At 37.6% G+C, this 22,129-nt stretch overlaps 1 protein-coding gene across 1 annotated transcript in view; it reads right to left on the bottom strand.

Annotated features, from left to right (window-relative positions):
• The window catches only part of ZDHHC17 (zinc finger DHHC-type palmitoyltransferase 17), an 82,676-nt gene extending 60,921 nt beyond the window's left edge, over window positions 1–21,755 (bottom strand). The window contains exon 1 of the mRNA XM_033117091.1: window positions 21,505–21,755. Coding sequence (XP_032972982.1) covers window positions 21,505–21,597 — 93 coding nt within the window. The 5' untranslated portion in view covers window positions 21,598–21,755. The remainder of the gene's footprint in view (window positions 1–21,504) is intronic.
• Between the last annotated feature and the right edge of the window lie 374 nt (window positions 21,756–22,129).

Genomic DNA, 22,129 nt, shown 5'->3' with positions numbered 1-22,129 from the left:
GTCTTGGCAAACTTCAACTCTCCTTTGCTTTTATTCATCGGTGAGCTCCTTCCGGACCATTTTTGCACACATCTTTCTCATGTCAAGATTTTTAGTTAAGATTTTCCTAACTGTTTTTCTATCAATGTTTACTTGGTCTGCTATTCTTCCCACAGTCAGCTGACGATTCTGACACACAATTGGATGAATTTTTGCAAAGTTTTCATCAGTTCTGCTCATTACTGGTCACCCTAACCTGTCTTCATCAGTGACGCCTTCTCTCCCCTCAGAAAAACATTTAATCCATTTTTACAGTGTTGTTTCCTTCATGGCACCATCCTCATAAACTTGGACTAACAAGTTCCTGACTTCACTTCCATTCTTGCCAATTTTAACCAGAAATTTAATGTTTATTCGTTGCCCTAATTCAAGCTCAGTCATTCTTGCAACGGCACACAAAAACACAACAATAATGAACACCACCTCAGCAAGACAGCGCCACATGTCGATGCAAACACAGCTATGACACTGATACACCAAGGTTATGAAACCTTACTGAGCTGTTTGTACAGTGTTGCCAATGGACGCACATGGTGGCAAGTTCGCGAACTTAATTGCCAGACCTCACATATTGCTATTACAGACAAATAACAAATATCCATAAAACAATGAATTTATATTTAAGGTTTACTACTGTAATGCTTTCTTGAGCTTTAATTTCATTTTTATCCCAAGACCTCACCTACTGCACATGATTAAATTGTATTCTCAGTTTCTCTACAGTCCATTTTCTCACTGACATTGCCAAATATAATCTTCCAAATATACTGAAAATAACTATTTTTTCCAGTAACTTTTTATATTAAACCTATACCAGTACCTGTTTTATCCCATCTATAAGGTTTTTATTTGTGTTTTCACTTTTTAGCAAAAGAAACGATTTTTTAAAAGATAGCCATAAACTATAATAATTCCAGAGGTAGAGTTATGGCCACTATAAAGTAGAAGAAACAGTATTTAATCAGATCTCCAACCTGTTTTATTATCAAAAAGAATTTTACAATAGAGAACTTACATTATTTTTCTCACTTTTAAACAGATTGGAAACTGGTTCATCTCTAGAACTAGTACCCTGTCAGTATGATAAATGCCAACACTGTCCAGCAAGAGAACCAGTACTATCACTAGGCCTAGGAATAACAACGGTTAATTTTTAAACTTTAAAAACATAACATAAAACAATGCTGTGTTCATGTAAATAAGTATCTTATAAATGCATAGATCATAATATTAATTTTTTTAAAATTACAAATTTGCTACTACACAGAGGGTGCCAAAACAATGTATACACATTTTAAGAGAGGAAAAAACTCTTTTAAAATTGTAATATGATGAATGACTAGCAATCATTTGATTAATGCCATCTTTTGAGCGAAAGTCATACTACGCATTGCTACCGTAATTCAACTTCGAAAAGTAATACATAGATAACATCTCTTAAAACGTGTACATTTTTTTGGCACCCCCAGTATTTAACGACACTCTTTAAAATTCTATAATTTTTCCTTGATTTTAACGGAAACTAAGATTTAATTGATAGTTCTGCCAAGAAAATAATAATTTTAAAATACATATGTAGGGCATTATAACTTTTAAAAATGCAGTCATTCCATTAGAAATAGGTTGGTGTAATAGAAAAAGTTCTTGACCGAGAGTCTATTGAATTGAAAGTCTGCCACTCTTTTATCTCGGCTGCAATCCAGCAAGGCAATTAATTAACTACTATAGGATTCAGGTCCCTCATTTGTAAAAAGAGGAGGATGAATAAGATCTGCATAGAGTATCTGAGTTGCTTCAAGGATCAATACAAGGCATCAAAGAGCTGGAAGGTTTCAAGCCCCACTTAATTCATTCCCTTGTTAAACAAAGCACTGTATTTATCCTGTTTTTAGATACTGTAGCTTTCAATCAGATTTTTTAAAAAATATTTAGATGCTTTTTAAAGTTCAAAAACTACTATTCATTTGAAGTCCTCCAAGATCCTTTCCAAGGTTAACATAATATATGTTGGAGTACAGAAATTACAGCCACGAGGAAGTGCCTTAAAGTACCTAGGCGACAGCAAAAGGTTTATACAGCCCTGGCTGTTTTGAAGAGAACTGTAAGGACAGAAAACACCTCCAAAATATGCTGCTGAAGTAGTAGGCAGGAATAAGAGGAGCTGGGATAAGCTCAGCTGCTATACACTGCTGCTAGGAGAACTCAACCTGTCCGAACTCAAACTTATACAGCAGGTGTAGGCAAATGCTGGCTTGTATGTCAAGATGACAAGATACCACAATGCATTTATCCACATGCCCAGGAAGAATTATAAAACCAATCAACTAGTTACCAAGTGTCTGTGTGCAATCTAGTTAACTTTTTAAAAATGCTAGACCTATTAAATCTTTAGTTTAATACATAATATTTAAAAAAAAGAGGGAGGCAGAGTTCACCAAAGAATCCACTGTCGACCCAGTGCTTCTAAGTTTACTACCAACCAAATACAGGTGTTTAATAAGTGCTCTATCAGAAAAGGTTCTCCAAGAATAGGTTCTATGGTAGAGCATATCTGAAAACAAATATACAAGATGGGTAAGTTCAGGAATATTCAGAAAGAAGGATAAGGGAAGGGACTTGCCCCCCCCCCCCCAGCAATTACAATATATTAGAAAGCAAACTAATGTAAAAATAGGGGCAGTGCAGTTATAAACAGAGCAACGGAATAGAGCTTGAAGAACGAGAGTTAGAATCAGGAGGGAAAGATGTATTATTCGATAAATGGTAGAAACGGACAATTGGTTAACCATTTGAGATTTAAAAAAAAATTCAACAGGCTTCCACATAAAAGGGTGATATGCTTGATGGAAAGATGACAACAAATACAGCCAAGGCTCTAGTTTCTTTAATGGCAGAATATACTGAAATGAATGTGAAACTAGCAGGGCCATACAAGCAGCATTCAGGGCCGGATGATCCCAGGTGGAAAATTCCCAGGTCAGCCCCATTCCCCAGAAGAACATATAGATGCCTACACCATTCCCTGCTGAGAGAAGCATGCACATCCTCCTGTTCTTGGGGAGTCTTAGTGCCCCCCTGGATTCAAGACTGTTCTGGAGACTCTGGCCATATGCCTGATGTTTATCAGGTCTAAGTAACTTGTCCAAGACCCCTCCAGGGCTTTTTCTCAATGTTTACTGCAAGACAGGGTAAAGTGAAGATCAATTTTCCAGGCTTCCCAGAGACCTAACTATACCCTGGCAGGACCGGGCCACAGTCTGCCTGAGGACTCTTCCTACAGATCCCACCTCACTCCTTGTATCAGATAACGTTCAGCCAGACCGAAGATTTAAGTATAAGAATACTGGCAAAAAGAGTCCTAATGGAAAAAGGAAAAACAAAACAAAAAAAACCTTTGAAAACACCATAAATAACAACACATTTGAAAAATAGGCAAAGGATATGAAGACAATCCAAAGAGGACAAAATACAATGGTAAATGAGATGCCATAATCCTAAATTAATTAAATGTATTTCCAAACTAAAAAAATAGGTGGGGGGGAAGAAATCAATAAAATTCTAGGGCACATACATGTTACCTACAAAACACATGTTACCTGCCTGCCTTTGGTGCACAGACCATATAACAGGTGAATTAGCAACCCATTAGGGCTTAACCATATACTTATGGCTTGGTTGCAAAGGTCTGCTGTTGGGTATCATTCTAACAGGGTGGACTCTGATTTAAGAAAAGCTAAATATACTTAGTTATATAATTTTGAGCTGCTGAAATTTAATTCCATTAAATGTGTAAGATTAAGTTAGAGTACTATATAGCGTTGCTAACAAGAAGATAGAAAGGAAAAAAGGTCTCAGTAGACGACTCATTTCTAAGTCCTAACTAAAATCAATGAGCCAAATATGAGACCTTCTTAAAACCTGAGGGAGTGGTTAATTAAATTCTAGGGATACCACAAGGATTTTTAAAAAGGAATATTGATTACATACAATGAAAAGACAGAATAAGTATAAAACATATAACCAAGTGAACAATGAAAACAAGCAAAACCACTAGCCACCCAAAATTATAAAACAACTTTCTTTAAAAATGTATTTAGTTAAAAGTGCCAGCAGATGGCACTACACTAAAGATAGAATCCTTTACTAACTGATTCAATTGCACCCTCTTTAAGGGAAGATTGGACAAAAATGATGTGGTTATATAATGGAAAAATTTCAAATAATTTTTTTCAGTAAGCAACTGATGTCTTCATGTTACGTATTCTGCTGTGGCCCCTGATCCCAGGCGAACAGTATATGAGTGTTGCTTCTAATAAAGAGTCCAACTTGAAGCACGCATTCTTTTATGGCGTGGTACCATGTTTCCCCGAAAATAAGACCTAGCTGGACCATCAGCTCTAATGCATCTTTTGGAGCAAAAATTAATATAAGACCCGGTCTTATATTAAAATAAGACCGGATCTCATATAATGTAAGACCAGGTATAATATAATATTAATATAATACCGAGTATAATATAATACCAGACCTTATATTAATTTTTGCTCCAAAAGACGCATTAGAGCTGATGGTCTGGCTAGGTCTTATTTTCGGGGAAACATGGTATCACCATTGCCTCAATCCAAACTATCAAATGAACACTGCTTTCCAACAAATTTTAGCTAGGAAAATGTTCATTATCTTTTAGCATCTTTAAAAACTGGTTTTCACTTGATTTCCTTCTGGCATTAATCCATATGTACACATGTATCTGTAACAATATGCATAAGTTTGGCACACATTTTTTTCTTTCCACAGACATTTGATGAACAAATGCCTATATGTATATTTCCCTCCCTTTCCTATCTTTTTAAAAATGAACTTTATTTTTTAGGATAGTTTAAGATTTACAAAAACAAGGCAGAGTTCCCACATTCCACACATCCAGTTTCCTCTGTTATTAACATTGAACATTAATATGTTACATTTGTTACAATTAGTGAGCCAATATTGATGTTATTCTTAACTAAAGTCCATACTTTATTCAGATTTCCTTAGTTTTTACATAATGACCTTTTTTCAGTTCCAGGATCCCTTCTAGGATATCACATTACATTTAAATTATCATGGTTCCCCAGGCTCCTCTTGGCTATGACAATTCTCAGACTTTCCTTGTTTTTGATAAACTTGACAGTTTTGAGAACTAATCAGGTATTTTGTAGAATGCCCCTCAACTGGGATTTGCCTGATTTTTTTTTCATTAATAGACTGCAATTATGTGGAACATTGTTTTTTAATGTACCTAATTTTGCAAATTTCTTTCAACGCTGCTATACAATCTCTATTTGCCAAATGTTTATATATTTCGTGTAATCTGTAATCATAGTGCTCATATATTTTATATTCTTCCCTTTTATATTTCCTCATGCCGTTACACATAATTTTTGTAAGTACTACATTGCTTTTAACCACTGCAAAATATTTAATTAAACTGATATATTGAAACATACTAAAACATTTCCCAATCACTGAACATTCATTTTATTTTTATATTTCCTAACTAAACTCATGTTACTTCAAGACACATTCTTCTGTGTCTTGCGCTAACATTCTCTTCACCACTAGACCATACGCTATGACAGGGCAAGAATCCTGTTTTAATCATCTGTGTACCCCAGTGCTTAGAACACACAGAGCATGGCATAATATTAGTGCTCTTAAATGAAATGAAAGAATAAATGGATGGATTATTCTTCACTAAAAAATACTTTAATATTTCTTTTTTTAAACTGCAGTAAACTTCCTGGACAGGAACTCTTAAAGAATATGAGTATTTTTACGGTTCTTGATACACTATCTAAATTGTTTTTTTGCAAAGGGATTATGTTTATAATCCCACCAATATATGATTAACCATTTTTCCATAAACTCACCAGCACTAGGTATTTTTAAATTCTCCCCTAATTTAAACAGAAATTTCAACTTTAAATATATTTTCCTATTCTTTTTTTTTTTTTTTTTTTTTTTTTTGAGAATTTCCTGTTCCTATCTTTTGGCCATTTTATTCTGAGTCCTGAAATCGGTTTAATAATTTTGAATCAGACTTTTATGTATATAGAAGATCAAGTATTAATCTTTTTCATACTCATCTAAATAAAGATTTCTGTTCCATTTTTAGAAGTATTTTAGCTTGCAACATGCTTCAAGGAACATACCTTCTATAATCACATACATTAATCTTCTTCTTGAACTTTTTTGATCTTAACTTTTATATTTAAATACTACTGTAATCATTAGTGCTACCCATCAAATATTTTCAGCTCTCTTCCCAAGCACATGGTACAACCGTATGTCCATGGTCCCTTGAAAGTTAAGTGTGTCCAAGTGATTGACTTTTGTTTTTAACCAGTAGAATACAAATAAGAGACATGTTGCTTTCAGAGAATAGGTTTTAAAAGCCAGTATGCAAGGTCTCACTCTTTCACTCCACCATGGAAACTGGCAATGTTCCAGACAGTAGATGTCCAGTCCGGGTCCGAGAGCAGCCACTATCCAACCTACAATGCATGTGTGCTGAACTACTAACATTTAAACTGCCAATATAATAGGGTTGCTACTGCAGCAAAACGTAGTTAATCCTGACTTATACAACTCTGAGAATTATTTTGATGCAGACGGGGATCTACATAAACCATTTTCATTGTATTTGGAAATGGTTATAACTAGTATAGGGGAGTACTGCTAATAATGTTCAGATTTATCTTGTATCTGGACACAAGGTAACATAGAATCCCTTTGATTTTTTTGATGATCTCTTTGAACAGTCTAAGAATAAAATCAAATCTGCAAATAAGTGTAGTCTTTCATTTCCATGGCATTGGCAAAAACATCAAACACAATATTGGTAAAAACAATAATAATATTAATGACACTACATCCTTAGTCCTTTATATTTTTGCCCATTTTAAAAAGGCAATGCTTTTATTGTTTCTCCACTACTTATAAAGTTGTTCAATTGCCCTTATTCAAACACATCCCAAAGAATGAATAACTGCATTTGGATGTAAATGCCCACTTGACCACCACACCCTTGCATTAAAGAATATGTCCAATTTCATATTTCACTTAAGATTAATTCCCATTTTTATCCTCCAACTATAGAATTCTGACTAGCATTCTTTTAATATATTTCCTAGTTGGACTGATTATGGAAGGTCACCTTCGCTCCCTCCTACCTTTCACACACACAGCCAACTCTTCATACCAGCAGCCCTAACTCAAGGACTGGCCACATTTCCAACTAGGCCCAGAAAGCAAACACAGCACACCCCATGTCTAGAACATTCTGAGGAAGTACCTTTTAGAAGTTGCAAGTTGTTTTACTTTTTTTAACCATATAGATCAAGTGCACATGCAAATTACTTAAATTTAATTACCAAAATGCAAATATAGATGGCAAAGAAACACTGAAAATCCTAAAAGAAGAAATGTACAAATCCCATCTTGAGATCCAATTGAGAATAAACAAAGGCACTTTTGGCATCTAGTTCAGCAGGCAACAGAGAATCAAGCAGGAAGTTTTGTTTGAGCAACGAAGTAACATCAGATATGCAATTTTAAAAGATAATCTAATAATTTTTCCTCTTCACCATTTCAATATATTCTTCCTCTTTCCTGTACTATTTACTAAACGCATTTCCAACTAGCAAACGTCCAACCCATTCAACCTTGACTCAGGGTCCCAAAATCTCAGGTGTAGCTAATTAGTTACCAAGTCTTAATACTTTTCTCAAAACAAATCCCTATCAGTCCTTTTCTGTTTTGACTCTATAATATTCTCTCAACACATTGCAGTCCACATTGCTGTTCCAATCACTCCCCTGCTTAAAATCCTTAAAATCATGCAGATAGGGCAAAATGAGAAAATTTCAGCAATTCTACAAAATCACATGAACTGGCTCAGATTTACTTTTTCCAGCTTTAGTATCCACTGTTCCCTTCTAAGCATCTGATGTGTATACCAGCCATTCCAAGAAGTCACATACTTTAAAAAAAATCTCAGTATCTTTTTGCTCATGTTAGCTCTTCTATTCAGAAGGCACACTCCATCTCAGGTTTGGAAAACTTTTACAGATCCTTCAATTCACAATTCAAATGTCACCATAGCCTTCCTTGTTTCCCTCAGGCAGAGTTAACTGTCCTGCTCTGTGTTCCCACTGCCATGCAAACAAATTATTACAGTACATGTGTTAGTTTCCTAGAGCTGCTATAATAGATTACCACAAACAACAGGAATTTATTATCTTATAGTTCTGGAGGTCAGAGTCCAAAATCAAGTGTCAAAGTCACAAAGTGTCAGCAGGGCCACACTCCCTCAGGAAGCTCCATGGGAGAAGCCATTCCTTGCCTCTTCCAGCTCTGGTGGGCTTCTGGTATTCTTTGGCTTGTGGCAACCTCACTCCAATACTCAAGGCCAGCATCTTCAAATCTCTCTGGTCTGTTTCACACAGGCTTCCCTTCTGTGTGTTCAAATCTCCCTCTGCCTGCCTCTTTTAATACAGTGGTACCTCGGTTTTCGAATGTAATCCTTTCTGGAAGACTGTTTGAGTTCTGAAACATTCGAAAACAGCCGACAGCTAGGCCTCAGGGTCTTGCACTCAGCGGAAGCTGTGTGACATGTTCGACTTCCAAAGCATTTACTTTGATGTTTACGGCTTTCATAAACTGAAATGTTCATCAACGGAGACGTTCGAAAACCGAGGTACATGTGATTGCATTTAGGGTCCACCTTGATATTCAGAATAATCTTCCCAAGACCCTTAATTTTATCATCCCTCATAAAATCTTTTTCCCTTGTAACACGTAAAATTTCCAGGTATTAAGACTTGATATCTAGGGGTGTAGGGGGGCCAGTATTCTGCCTACCATAGGTTGGGAATAAAGTTGGAAAAGTGAGAAGTAAAGGGACAAAGTTCTTAAGGTTGTAATTTTCTCTCGGCTATCAAAACCTCAATCACTGGCAATATCAACTGTTGGCTCTCTCATAGAAAGCATTTTGAGAATTCTGAAATTCATCTCATGGGAACAAAGACTCTCTTATGACCAAACTTTAGTCCAATTCCTCTGAGCTCCTTTTTCAACTAGGCCTCAACCTTGGTCCCCATCCTTACTGGGACTGCACAGTCCAGCTTTAACAAGAACCCTGCTAGGAAGTCAGTTTAGAGAGAATTTCCCATCCTTGATATGTGATCACCCTGGCCTGCCTTCAGCAAGAATTCTATTAAGTTGGTTTAGCAAGAATCCCCTATCCTTGATGTCTCCTCTTAGTATTTTCCATCCACTGACCTTCACTCTGCTTGTTGGCTTTAAATCTCCAATTGTCCTTGTTTGGAATTGAGCTCAGTTCCCTATTGTAACAATATCTAAATGAAATCCATTTTGACCACGTTATCTACTGTACAGCTCAGGTTTTCTTTGACAGATCCTCCCTCTCTAACATTCTCAGGTGCAGAAGAGAGAGTCTCCAGATCACTTCCAAAAATTCCTCAGCCCCTGTGCCAGTGGTATAACCCTGGGGCTGCTTGTGCAAAGCAGATGACTCTCTGCTAAGTTTTTTTCAAGGTGGTTCAAGCCTATCTAACCTCTAAAGTGTGTGGCCCATGGAAACACTGTTAATTCAGTATCACTAGACACACAGAGGAAGCTCTTGTTTCTGGCTCCTCCATTGCAACGTTATTTTATATCTCTTACCTTTATCCTTCCCCAGTAAAGCAGCAGCAGCCCCCAGTCTTTGGGCCTTCAATAACTCCAAGGGACCCTTATCACACTTTTCCAAGGATTCTCTAACACTCCACTCAGTATGTCAGGGAGGCTTAACTATTTTCTTGCAACTTAGTAGGCATCTAACCAAAGAAACATCTTCTGTCTTGAAAAATCCCAGTGTTCCTGAGGAATCGTTTGCAACCCATTGAGGACAATATGAACACTATAGCATTCCCTCTTGGGATGACAGTTTTTTAAAGAATACTTCCTCCCATTAAAGTCTCTCTTTATCTTGTACAGGCTGGAAGTAACAGAGTTCCAGGGCAAATCATGGCCATTTCCCAGCAAGTTCAGCACCACTATTTTATACTGCAGGAATCCTCTGTCAGCTACTGTCCTCAGCTATGAGCTCCAGGAAAAATGCTTAGATAATGAGAAAAGTCCCAGTTAATATCCTATTATACACAAATACATCATAAAGTATTTATCCTTTCATACCTAGTATTTTTCACTTAACAAGTTTTGGAGATTTATCTGTGCTCATACATATAAAGTTCTAGTTTATTCAACGCAATTGCTGGATGATATTCCATTATATGAATCACATACATTTCCCTTCTAAGAGACTTTTTGTTACTATAAACCATACTACAATGAACAATCTTATAAAAGTATCATTTGTAAAAGTTTCTCTAGGGTAATCACCTAGTAGTGGAACTTCTGGATAAAAAGGCCTGAGTATCTTCAACTTTACTACCATTAAACAGCTTTCTAAGGTGATTGTACTAACTTATATTCTCACTAGAAATGCATGAGTTTTTCTTTTACTATACTTAGATTTACCAGACTTCTTAATTTGGGAGGAATCTGATAGATACCAAATTATATCTTGTTTTGATATGCAATTCCCTGATGCAAAATGAAAAAAGTTATTAAGAGAGATGATCATCTATATCAATGTTGTTGAAAAGTCAAGAAGGATAAGGACCACTGAATTTAGCAATATAGATATTGTGTTACTTTGACAAGGTGGGGGCATATGTATATACCAGACTGAAACTGATTAAAGAAAAGATGCAAGGACAAGAATTGGGACAGCAAGAGTACAGGCGACTCTTGAGTTTTGCTACAAATAGGACAATAGACAAAACAGAAGTGGGATCAAAGAAAAATATAATTTTAGTTTTGTTTTTGAATGGCAGAAATGATTGCTAGTAGAAATTATCTGGGAGACCCAAAAACTGATGATGTAGGAGTATGAGTCGAGAACTGCTGGAGAGATGCCTTAATGGGCATGAGAGGATAGAAATTAGTGTAAACAAACATATGCAGTATTTTTATGATGAAAACCACAAAATGCTGATGGAAGAAATCAAGGAAGATCTAAATAAATACAGACATACCATATTCATGGATTGGAAGTCGCAAAATGTTAAGATGTCAATTCTCCCCTTATTGATATGGAAGTTTAACACAATTCCTATCAAAATCCCAGCAAGATTTTTTGTAGACATACATTACTTTAAAATTTATATGGGGAGAAACTAAAAGAGCTAAAATAATTGTGAACAAGATGAATAAAGTAGGAAGAAGCAGTCTACTCAATTTTAAGACCTATTATATAGCTACAGTAATGAAGATTGCATAGTATTGGCTGAGGGATAGAAACATAGATCAATGAAAAGAACAGAGAACTCAAAAACATACAAATATGTTCAACTAATTTTTGACAACAATGTAAAAACAATGTAAAAACAGATGAAAGATAAGCTTTTTAATAAATGGTGTTAAAGCAATTGTACATCTTATAGGAAAATAAACAAACAAACAAGCCTCAAGCTAATTCTCACACTTGACATAAAAATAACTCAATATTGACATCTGAACTTAAATGTTACATGTAAAACTATAAACTGCAAAAAACAAAAGGGAGAAAATGTTTGGGATTTTGGCAAAAAGATCTGACTTGACACAAAAACCATTACACACACACACATACTGGGGTGCCAAAAAAATGTACGCAAGTGGACACTTTGGTCAACATTGCTCTAGTAGTTCACTGTGATCAGAAGTGTGTGGATGCTGATGGTAACCACTTTGAGCACCTCTTGTGATTGCAGAAGTCAAATGTGACTTGTATTCATCTTTTGTTACCAGTATATATTGAGTATTACAATTTTAATACAGATTTCCTTTCTTAAAATGTGTTTACATTTTTTTGGCACCGTGTGTGTGTGTGTGTGTGTGTGTGTATTAAAAAATTGGACTTCATCAAAATTTAAACTTATGATCCCAGAACGATCCTGTTATGAGTACGGAAAACAACCTACAGACTGGGAGAAAATATTTGCAAACCACAACAGAGGACTAGTGTCTGGGATATATTAGGTTGGTGCAAAAGTAATTGCGGATTTTGCAATTATTTTTAACCTTTTAAACCACAATTACTTTTGCACCAACCTAATAAAAAAACTTTCAAAACTCAACAGTAAAGCCAGCACACAACCGCTCCTTCACAACCCCTCCTGAAAAGAGGCTGGCTTCAGGGTAAAACATTCTCTGACCTACTGTCCTATCATGCCACTGCTGGTCATTCCAATTCCTCACACCCAGTTCTTTCTAGCCCTGTTTACTCCTCCCTATGAAAGGAAAACTCTTTTTGCTTAATGCTAGAGACACGTGTAAATGTTATGGTCAGAGCATTCTCCGAGGGCAAAAGCTTCCCTCTCCCTACTGCAATAGTTCTTTCTTCTCTTGCAATAATCATTTCAAATAAAGTCTCTCCCTACAAGAAAAAAAAAAAACTCAACAGTAAAATAAAAAATCAATTTAAAAAATTGGCAAAAGACACTGTTATAAGCTGGACTATGTCCTCCCCAAAATATGTTGAAGTCCCAACTCCCAGTACCTCAGAAAGTGCCTGTATTTGAAGCTAGGCCCTTTAAAGAAGCGGTTAAGCTAAAATGAAGCTATCAAGATGGATCCTAATCCACTATGACTGGTGACCTTAAAGGAAGAGAAAATCTAGACTCGTAACACTAAGGGCACATGTGCACAAAGGAAAAACCAAGTGAGGACACAATAGGGCGGCCACCTGTAAGGCAAAGAGTGAAACCTCAGAAGAAACTAAACCTGTCAATACCTTGATCTCGGACTTCCAGCCTCAAGAACTGTGAGAAAATAACGTTCCGTTATTCAAGCCACCCAATCTGTGGTATTTTGTTACGGCAGCCCTAGCAAACTAAGACAGACACAAAGAGACATTTCACCCCAGAGCATATACAGATGGCAGCTAAGCACATGAAATAATAGTGAGCATCATTAGCTATCAGGGAAATGCCACAATGATTTATCATCACATACTTATTAAAATGGGCTAAGATTAAAAAGTGACAACACCAAATGCTGGTAAGGATACAGAGATCAGATCACTCACATATTCCTGATTGGAATGTAAAATGTACAGCCACTATGGCAAACAGCTTGACAGTTTCTTAAAAACATTAACATACAACTACCATATGACCCAATAACTGCACTTTTCTGGACATTTATCCCAGAAAAATAATAATTTATGTTTACACAAAGACCTATACACAAATGGTTAAAGCAACTTTATTTTTAATGCCCCAAAACTGGAAACCCACATGCCCATCAATGGGTAAATGATTAAACACACAGTGATACATCAACATACTACCCAGTAATAAAAAGGAATGAACTACTGATACACATTACAACCTGGATGAATTTCCAGAGAATTATGCTGAATGAAAAAACGCCAATCCCATAAGGTTACACACTACATGATCCCACTTAAAAAAAATTCTTAAAATTACAAAATTATAGGAATGAAGAATAGATTAGTATGGGTACACAAAGGCGTTGAGATTAGTGTGGGTACACAAAGCAATATGATGGATCTCTGTGTCCCAAAAGTGAACCCTAAAGTATGGACTTTGGGTGAAAACAATGTGTCAATCAATGTAGGTTCATCAACTGTAAAAAATGCACTACTCTGCCGCAGGATGTTGATAGTGGGGGAGGTTGTGAGTGTGTGGGGACAGCGGGTAAATAGGAAATCTCTGGACTTTCTGCTCAATTTTGCTGTGAACCTAAAACTACTCTAAAACATAAAGTCTATTTAAAAATTTTTTTTTTAATTTTTAAGTGAATGAGGATATCCGCAACCACAGCTAGCCAGTAGCTGGCAAATGATATTCAATCAACTCTATAACTACTCTATACCATCACTATCACATTGTGCTGCGCTATAAAAAAGAGGCAACTGCATGTTAGCAGTTTGAACCTGGATTCAAATTCAGTTACCTTCTCTATAACTCAATAGCCTCATTTGTAAAACAGGTATAAAAAAAAGGTATGAGAATTGAAAAATGAATATATGTGTAAAATTATTTAGGATAGTGCCTAGTTCATGGTTATAATTTGGTAAATTTTAGCAATTACCATTTATTAACTATCAGATTGAGGAGATAACATGAAAAGCATACAATACAATGCCTCATACATTAAATATCAAATTAGCTTCCTTTCTCCTCCTGTAATAAAACTTTTCCTACATATCACGCGCATATCAGAGAGTGTGGGAGTGTTTATCAGAATCACCTCTAGAACATTTTCAAAATATACAAACCACAAATCCACATACTAAATTAGAAACTTTGAGAGATGTGTATGTGTATTCTAACAACATTCTCCAAGATTGTAACACTAACACACACACACACACACACACACATTCTTAATTCACCTAACCCATCTCTCACACAAATCCAGTTCTGATGAAGTTATTGCACACTAGTGATTAATGAGATTCAATGCATCGAAATACCACATATTTTAATATAAACTTCTTGGAGTTTCTAGGTACTGTCTAGATCAGAGGCTGGCAAATACAGCCCACAAATCAAATCTGACCCACCACCTGATTTTATATATAAAGTTTTATTGGAACACAGTACACCAATTCATATCGTCTATGGCCGTTTTCATACAACTACCACAGAGTTGAGTAGCTGCTCCAGAAACTATACGGCCCACAAACCTGAAAATAATATTTACTATCTGGCCTTTATGGAGTAAGTTTCCCAACCCCTGGTGTAGATGATTCATATAGAATATTATTCAGTAGTTCAACTAGAACACATAGTGTTAAGAATGAGTTCAATGTAATTAAAGCAAATAAACAATTCTTTACGTAAGAGTATAGAGGACAGAAATAGTTTTGCCTGATAGAGTCCTTCTTTAAGGAAACTGTTCCTATCCTAACTCCATGAGATCCTGGCCAATTACAGTGCCTCTCCCATGACCACAGGGGTGAGCACGTAACCTAAATCAGGACACCCCAGGCTACTTTTCAGTGTGGAATATGGAAGATATGCAGACCCTCTCTAAGGGTTGAGATTTGAGATGTATGGCAAAAAATATGCTGGCATCCATATCCCCAGCACATGGAAGAAAAAGCTACTCTACACTAGGAGAAAATGTAGTTAAACGGCAAAGATGAGAAGAGATAGAGAGAGTCTTAATGACATTCTCAGCTCAGGTTCCAGTTATCCTTAAATTCTACTGCACCTCTGGCATCCTGAATTTGGGTGAGCCATAAGTTTTAAATGGGTTGGAAATATTTGAAACCTAAGAATTCTAACACAAGTGACTTCGGTCTTCAGCTCACAGAATGGTTTATTTTATTTTATTTATTTTCATGAGAATGGGGATAGTTTTGGTCACCAGTTCTGTTCATCCCTCATTAAATCCTGCAGAAATTAACAAATGTTCATAAATCAGAAACTTATTTTTAAAAACTGAACAAAGGTTTAGTATAGTAACATCTCAATCAGTAGTTATTATTTTTCACTTGACTTTTTTCTAGTATACAACAACTGATTAAAAAAAAACAAAAAAACAAAACAAAACAAAACAAACACACAAGCTATTTGACATATATACCAAAACAACCCAAAAAACCTTCAGGTACATTTAGCCCTATCATCTCCATCTCCTCAGCAATAATCATTGGTAACCAAAGAGATGAGCTTAAGACACTATATATTCTGATTTACCAAAGAAAGATTCTATCATATTTAGTATGTATTAATCCTAGAAAATGGAGTAATTCATTTGGCAAATTTTCAACGTTTGATACAAAACTGAAAAATACTCTGTTTAACCCTCTGTAACTCGGGAAATTAAGTTCTTCACAGTATCTCATTTACAGAAGGGTGAAGTTTCACTGTACTTTCAAATTAGCTGCCTGTAGCTTTACTTTAAAGAGTTTTTAGTAGAAAATATTATCTGATGATTGAACAACTATTACACTGGGTAAAAATTTTACTTGCATATTTTATAAATATAATATTGCCCTGACTCAATTTTTCAAAGTTGGAAGTTTAAAATATTTGATATTTTATTCTTGAATTACTCATCTGTAATACAATCTAATCATAAAGTAATGATAGAATTAGATGACACTTTGAAAGAGAATTGCACATAACCTTGATATTGAAATAACACGTTTTTGGATAATGTGGTTGGTGTGGATTCGGTTAAAAACACATTCCATCAAGACCCCCTTAACTAACTAGCTAACCCTAACCACCCTAACATACCCTTAGGATACTCTGGAGGAAAAGAGGTCCACATGCATTTTTTAATTTTTAACAAAATATCAGTGTACTCACACACACATACTCACCTTTATCTATCCTGAGGGATCTGTAGGTCTACAGTTAATCTTCTGTTATTCTGCAATGCCCTGTTCTGTATTCCCCATTACTTTATAGCCTAACAAAGTGTCAAGACCATACTTAGATGCTCAATAAACACTTCTCAAATCATAGCACACATCTTTAAGAAAACAGTGCAAAATAGGCTTGTAATAAAGAGTCCTCTGCCCATCCTCTCCTCAATACCCAGACAACTGATTTTAATTACCTTAGCTTAGTCAGTTGTCTACATATCTAATATATACGTATATACATGTGTATCTATATGTATTACTATTGCTTGAGATGTTACTAACTTCTCACCACAACATGTGAAGCAAAAAAAATGTGACCATTAAAAAAAATAAGAAACTAGAGAAAAGGCAATAATAAAAGTTTTGAAACTGAGAAAAAAAGGAAGCGAGCAAGAGATGAAAGCCCTAGATAATCTAGGCAATCTAGTTCAAAGCTTTGAATCAGATCTCGCTGAAACAGAGAGCCCCTGTAATACTACTCTGGCAGAAGGGAGTATTGCGGCCTCATTCTAGGAAAGAGCTCAGACAGCTTGCTGAGGACGGACCAGTGGGTGAAATGGAAGACTGGGGATAGCAAGTCAGCTGAACTTGTAGACCAACATACGGTCTCCATCTCTCCGCTGAAGTCTTTCTTTTAGCCATTCTAGATGACAGGAATCTGACACAGTTTATGGGCTACACTACTCAATTCAGCACTTATTTGGATTCTGTTAAGTGTTTCTTATGCACGTATCTTCCCAACTAAATCATTAACTTCTGGAGAGCAGAAGCTGTCCTATTTATTTTCCTCTACCCATACAACCTAGCACAGGCTATGCATCTAGTATAGTAGATGCTCAAGCCTATCGATCTTGAAAGATCACAACATTCAATCAGAACATTAGAGTCTGAGGAAATCTTAAGAGATCATCTGGTCTAGCCTCTTTATCTTAAAAGCAAAGAAACTAAGAGTAGTTAAATGTCCACTAGCCTAAAGTCACAAACCTGGGATTAGCACTCTAATCCCCTCATAATCAGTTCATCCTTTTCCAAACAGCCTCTAATTTCTTCCATTATGATAAAATGAATAATCACCCATTTCATCAGAAAACAAAGTAACAGCACCAGTACTCTCTACATGTCAAGAACTTTAGTAGGTTAGATTTGCTTGGCATACTATGTGCCTAGATCAGTGTTGACTGCTTTATAAACACTATTTAATACTCACAATAACTCTAGAGGTAGGTACTATTAACCCAACTGTACAAATGCAGAAAATGTAATTTGACCATGATGATAGTAAGTGGCAGAACCCACATTCTCAGTTTGTCACCAAAGCCGTGGCTCTTAATCAGTATCCTATATTGCCTCTCAGTGAATTTACCACAAAAATTCCAAAGTCTAAAGAGTCCATCCAGCACAGTGCCTAACCCAAGCAAGATAAATACATGTTTAAATGACTGACTAAACAAATGGATTATTTAATTAATCAAAAACTAAGGTTCTCTCACAGTGAATACCTCTAAAAAGGGTTCACTGTAAAAAAAGGGGGGGAGGGAAGTTCATTGTTCATCTAATTACATAATCCCTTAAGAAAGGTTTTACAGGTGAGCAGTTTGCATACTAACAGAAAATTTAAGGAATGGCTAATGTCCTTATCCTACAAACAATTCATCTATTCAACAAATATTTAGTGAGTAACTATTTTTGTGACACAGTGTTAAATTTGAAGATGAACAGTAAAATAAAACATGCTCCTTCAAGGTCCTAATCTACTAAATTAAAACTCACACAAGTTTATAAACCATTCACCAAAACCAAATTAAAGGTGTTAACAGTTCTCTTCTTCCTCAGAGGAAAAAGTAACATTAACTGAGCACCAACAATGTGTCAGTTCTTGAACATGAACAAAGTGTAATCAAAAACTATGGGTGAATGTTTAAATTTTAAAAAAATTGTTACAGTAAAAGACACATTAATCCCCCTCAAATTACTCACCCTTGTTTCGAACACATTTATCCCATCATTCTTGCCACTTTCTGGAAGTCTGCTTTCATGAGTGTCTTTAGTTGCTCTGTTGCGGCTGCCTCAATGTCCTGAATCTACTCAAAACGTTTACCTTTCAAGGTCATTTTGACTTTGGGGAAGAGCCAGAAGTCAAACGGTGCCAGATTCGGTGAATAAGGTGGATGAGGACACACCATAATGTTTTTATTATATTTGACAGAAATTGCCATACCAGAAGTGATGTACGACACAGAGCCTTTCTGTTGTGATCACAAAATACAGTGACTGCTGCTACCAAGTGACATCCAACAGAAAGACAGGGATCTTCAATACGGGAAGGAGCATGTCAAATCTTAGTAACTGTGAAGTTTCAACTTGTTTGGTGCAGTGAGTCGGGTGTGAGCTACGGTTGAGAGAAGGTGTGTTTTAAAGTGTGCCATCAATCATCCTCCATCATGACAATGCACCGTGTCACACAATGCTTTTGGTATACTGCAATTTCTGTCAAATAACAACATTATGGTGTGTCCTCAACCACCTTATTTACCAAATCTGGCACCACGCGACTTCTGGCTCTTCCCCAAAGTCAAAATGAGTCAGGACATCGAGGCAGCCACAACAGAGCAACTAAAGACACTCACAAAAGAGGACTTCCAGAACGGCTTCAGAAAGTGGCAAGAATGATGGGATAAGTGTATTCGAAGCGAGGGGGAGTATTTTGAAGGAGATTAATGGCAATGTGTCTTTTACTATAATTTTTTTTTATTTAAACATTCACAGTATTGTTTGATCACCCCTCATATAGTCTCACCTAATCCCTTACAGCCAAGTGAACTAGGCAGGCAACATCTCCACTTTCTGACGAACAAATTGAGGCTTTAAGAGATTAAGTACTTGTCTCAGGTTATTTAGATAATTAAATTACTACAAATCCAGAACTGAAACCCAAATCTGTCTGACCAAAAGTCTATGTTCTCTCCAAAAGGGGATTAAAAGTATTATTATTTTATTTGCTCACCAAGGCAGAATATGAGTTTCTTTCCAAGGAAGACTGAAAACAGTGCTTATTTTACAAGAAAAAAAGAAAAGATTATCTCACTAATCCTCACAATAACCTATTAGTTATTATTATTTCACCCCACTATTATAAATGATCAGGCTAGAATTCAGAGAAGTAGCTTGCCCAAGAGTGCATGCAAGAAAGCAGAACTATACCCATTCTGCACCAGGTGTAGATGCAACACTAACCACAAGAAAAATGCAGAAAGACTTTAGTCCTATAGTTATAAGCTTAAGATGCAAAGCACTTAAACTAATCAGCCCTTGTATTTGCTGGGTGAAAAGGATCGGTAGATATCATTCCTACTAACGTCCACTTTTAAGTATGAGGAAGTCAATTTTCTAGTAATATCCTATTAAACACCAACCTGAAAACTGGTCTCTAAACTTCAAGCCTACAGACTATTCCATTATAACAAATCTTCAGACTTGTTACCAGCTAAAATTCTTAAAATATCAAACAATGTACTATTTCACAAAGCAAAAGTTTATGAAGAGACCACAGTATGTTAAAATATACATACAATCAACATTTAAGTATTTGAAATACTTTCACAGGAATAGATGAATACAAATATTCCTTGGTGACATTTTGAATGCATCATCTGAAAACTACTTTATTTCTTGACCTTTTTTAGGGCCTAAGTGTGAACTAAAAGACAGGTGCCTCCAATTCCAGTTCTGAAAATGTTACCACTTCAGTTAAAAAAAAAAAAAATGTGATTCTTACTGTACAGTTCTGTTTACCAGAAATCCAAAGCAGCTTTTTCTATTGAGACTGTCCCAAGTATATCCCTAAGGAAGTCTCTCATCTGTTTCAAAGTGATGAAGGAGAGGGTAGTTGAGTACTAATATATAACATGGGTAAGTTGCTTGTCTTTATTCGTATTTTAATAAATAATATAAGCATGCTACAAATCAAAATCCAGAAATAAACAGAATCATGCTAATGCTAAATAGCCAGGTAGAGACTTCCATGTTTGTTCGCCCTGCTACAACACAAAGATTGTCTGCCTCCTTCAACCTCATAAAAACTACAGTTCATCAGGAAGTGTTGCCACTGCCCACCCGCACATCACTGTGGATCATTAAAAACAAGAAGTGCATCAAGAATGGTTTCCAGGCCTGCACTAGCACTAGCTCAGCTATAAACTAAGAGGTAAGAAGCAAGTACATTACGTGACTGATCCTGGAGCGGGGCACTGTTTACTTACATGGGAAGATACTCATGTGATGGGAAACGTGTTGCACTATTCTCCCTGGCTCCAAAAGCAAACAAACAAACAACTACACAAAGGAACTTTGAAGAGCTAATGTGAGCGTGGGTCTATGAGCAAAAGTTTTGACCTCTCTTTTTCACTGCTTAAGGACAAATGCTCAAACAAGACATCCAACAAAAGGTGCCTGAGGGGCTGCCTATGGCATAACCTGGAAAGGACATCACTTGGTCCAAAAATCTGTGTCCTTACCCTACACTCCCCCACAGTGAATAGACAGCGTCATTCACCCTGGCGAAGGGAGAGAAAAAAATCAAAACTAGATGGGCTTCCTCCTCGCCCCGGAGAAGCGTGGGGCAGGACTAGAGACTTAAGCTTCAGTTCCAAACCAGCACCAGGCCCTCGCAGTCTGTGCACCCGCGAGCAGCGCGGCGACAGAGCAGAACCATCAACATCTCCACCTCTGTCTTCCAGGCACTGCCAGAGACTGCGTCCCAGAGCCCGCCCCGGACGGGCCCGCCCCGCTATCTCCTCCCCCGTTATCCGCTCGCAGCCGCGCTCGGGCCTGGATTTGCCTCCCCGCCCTCCCCAACTTCGGCACGTTCCACCACTCCACACACGTACGCCACCGCCCTCCGCGAGTCCGGGGAACAAGGGTCCCGGGGCCTGAGGGCGAAGAATGCGCTCGGCGCGGTTCCTCACCTCTGGATGGAGAAGAGGCACGCAGCCTGCTTCAGTATCGTACTCATCCGGGCCGTCCGCCATCTTGGTGTTAAATCCCTCCTCCCGCTGCATGCCGGGAGAAAGCGTTTCACCCTCGCGGGGCTCGGGTGAGGCGGAGGGCGAGCGCGAGGGCTAGCGCGAGCCCCGCCGGAGGCGACGCGACCGCCTCCTCCTCGGAGGGCGCGGGTCCCTGCGCGCGTGCGCGCGAGCCGGACCGGCCCCGAGCGGGAGCGCGCTCTGCTGCACTGCGCCGGGGCAGGCGGGCGGAAGGCTGTGGGCGTGGGCGCCGCTGCTGGGGGCGGGCCCAGGGCCGGAGGCAGATGTGCGCCTCTGGTTCCTCCCGGAGTGCGCCGGCCGGGGGCCAACTGAGTCATTGAGGTGGGAAACCTAGCGGCCGCTTGGAAGCGAGAACAAAGCTCGGGAGCCGCGCAGCGGAGGCCGGAGGCCCAAGCAGCCGAGGCGGCCCCCCGACCACAAGATCCACTGTGGCGCCCCAAGATCCCCGCGACCCCTCTTAAGAGACCCGGGGTGAAAGCATCACCCGGCTCCAGGTACAAGGTTTGGGGCTGTCAGGCTGGAGTCCAGACATGCATCTCTCCTGAAG

This window comes from Rhinolophus ferrumequinum, chromosome 10 (assembly GCF_004115265.2).
Source record: "Rhinolophus ferrumequinum isolate MPI-CBG mRhiFer1 chromosome 10, mRhiFer1_v1.p, whole genome shotgun sequence".
In the NCBI taxonomy this organism is placed as follows: domain Eukaryota; kingdom Metazoa; phylum Chordata; class Mammalia; order Chiroptera; family Rhinolophidae; genus Rhinolophus; species Rhinolophus ferrumequinum.
The sequence above is the reverse complement of the archived record's forward strand: the minus strand, read 5'-3'. Positions and strand labels throughout refer to the sequence as shown.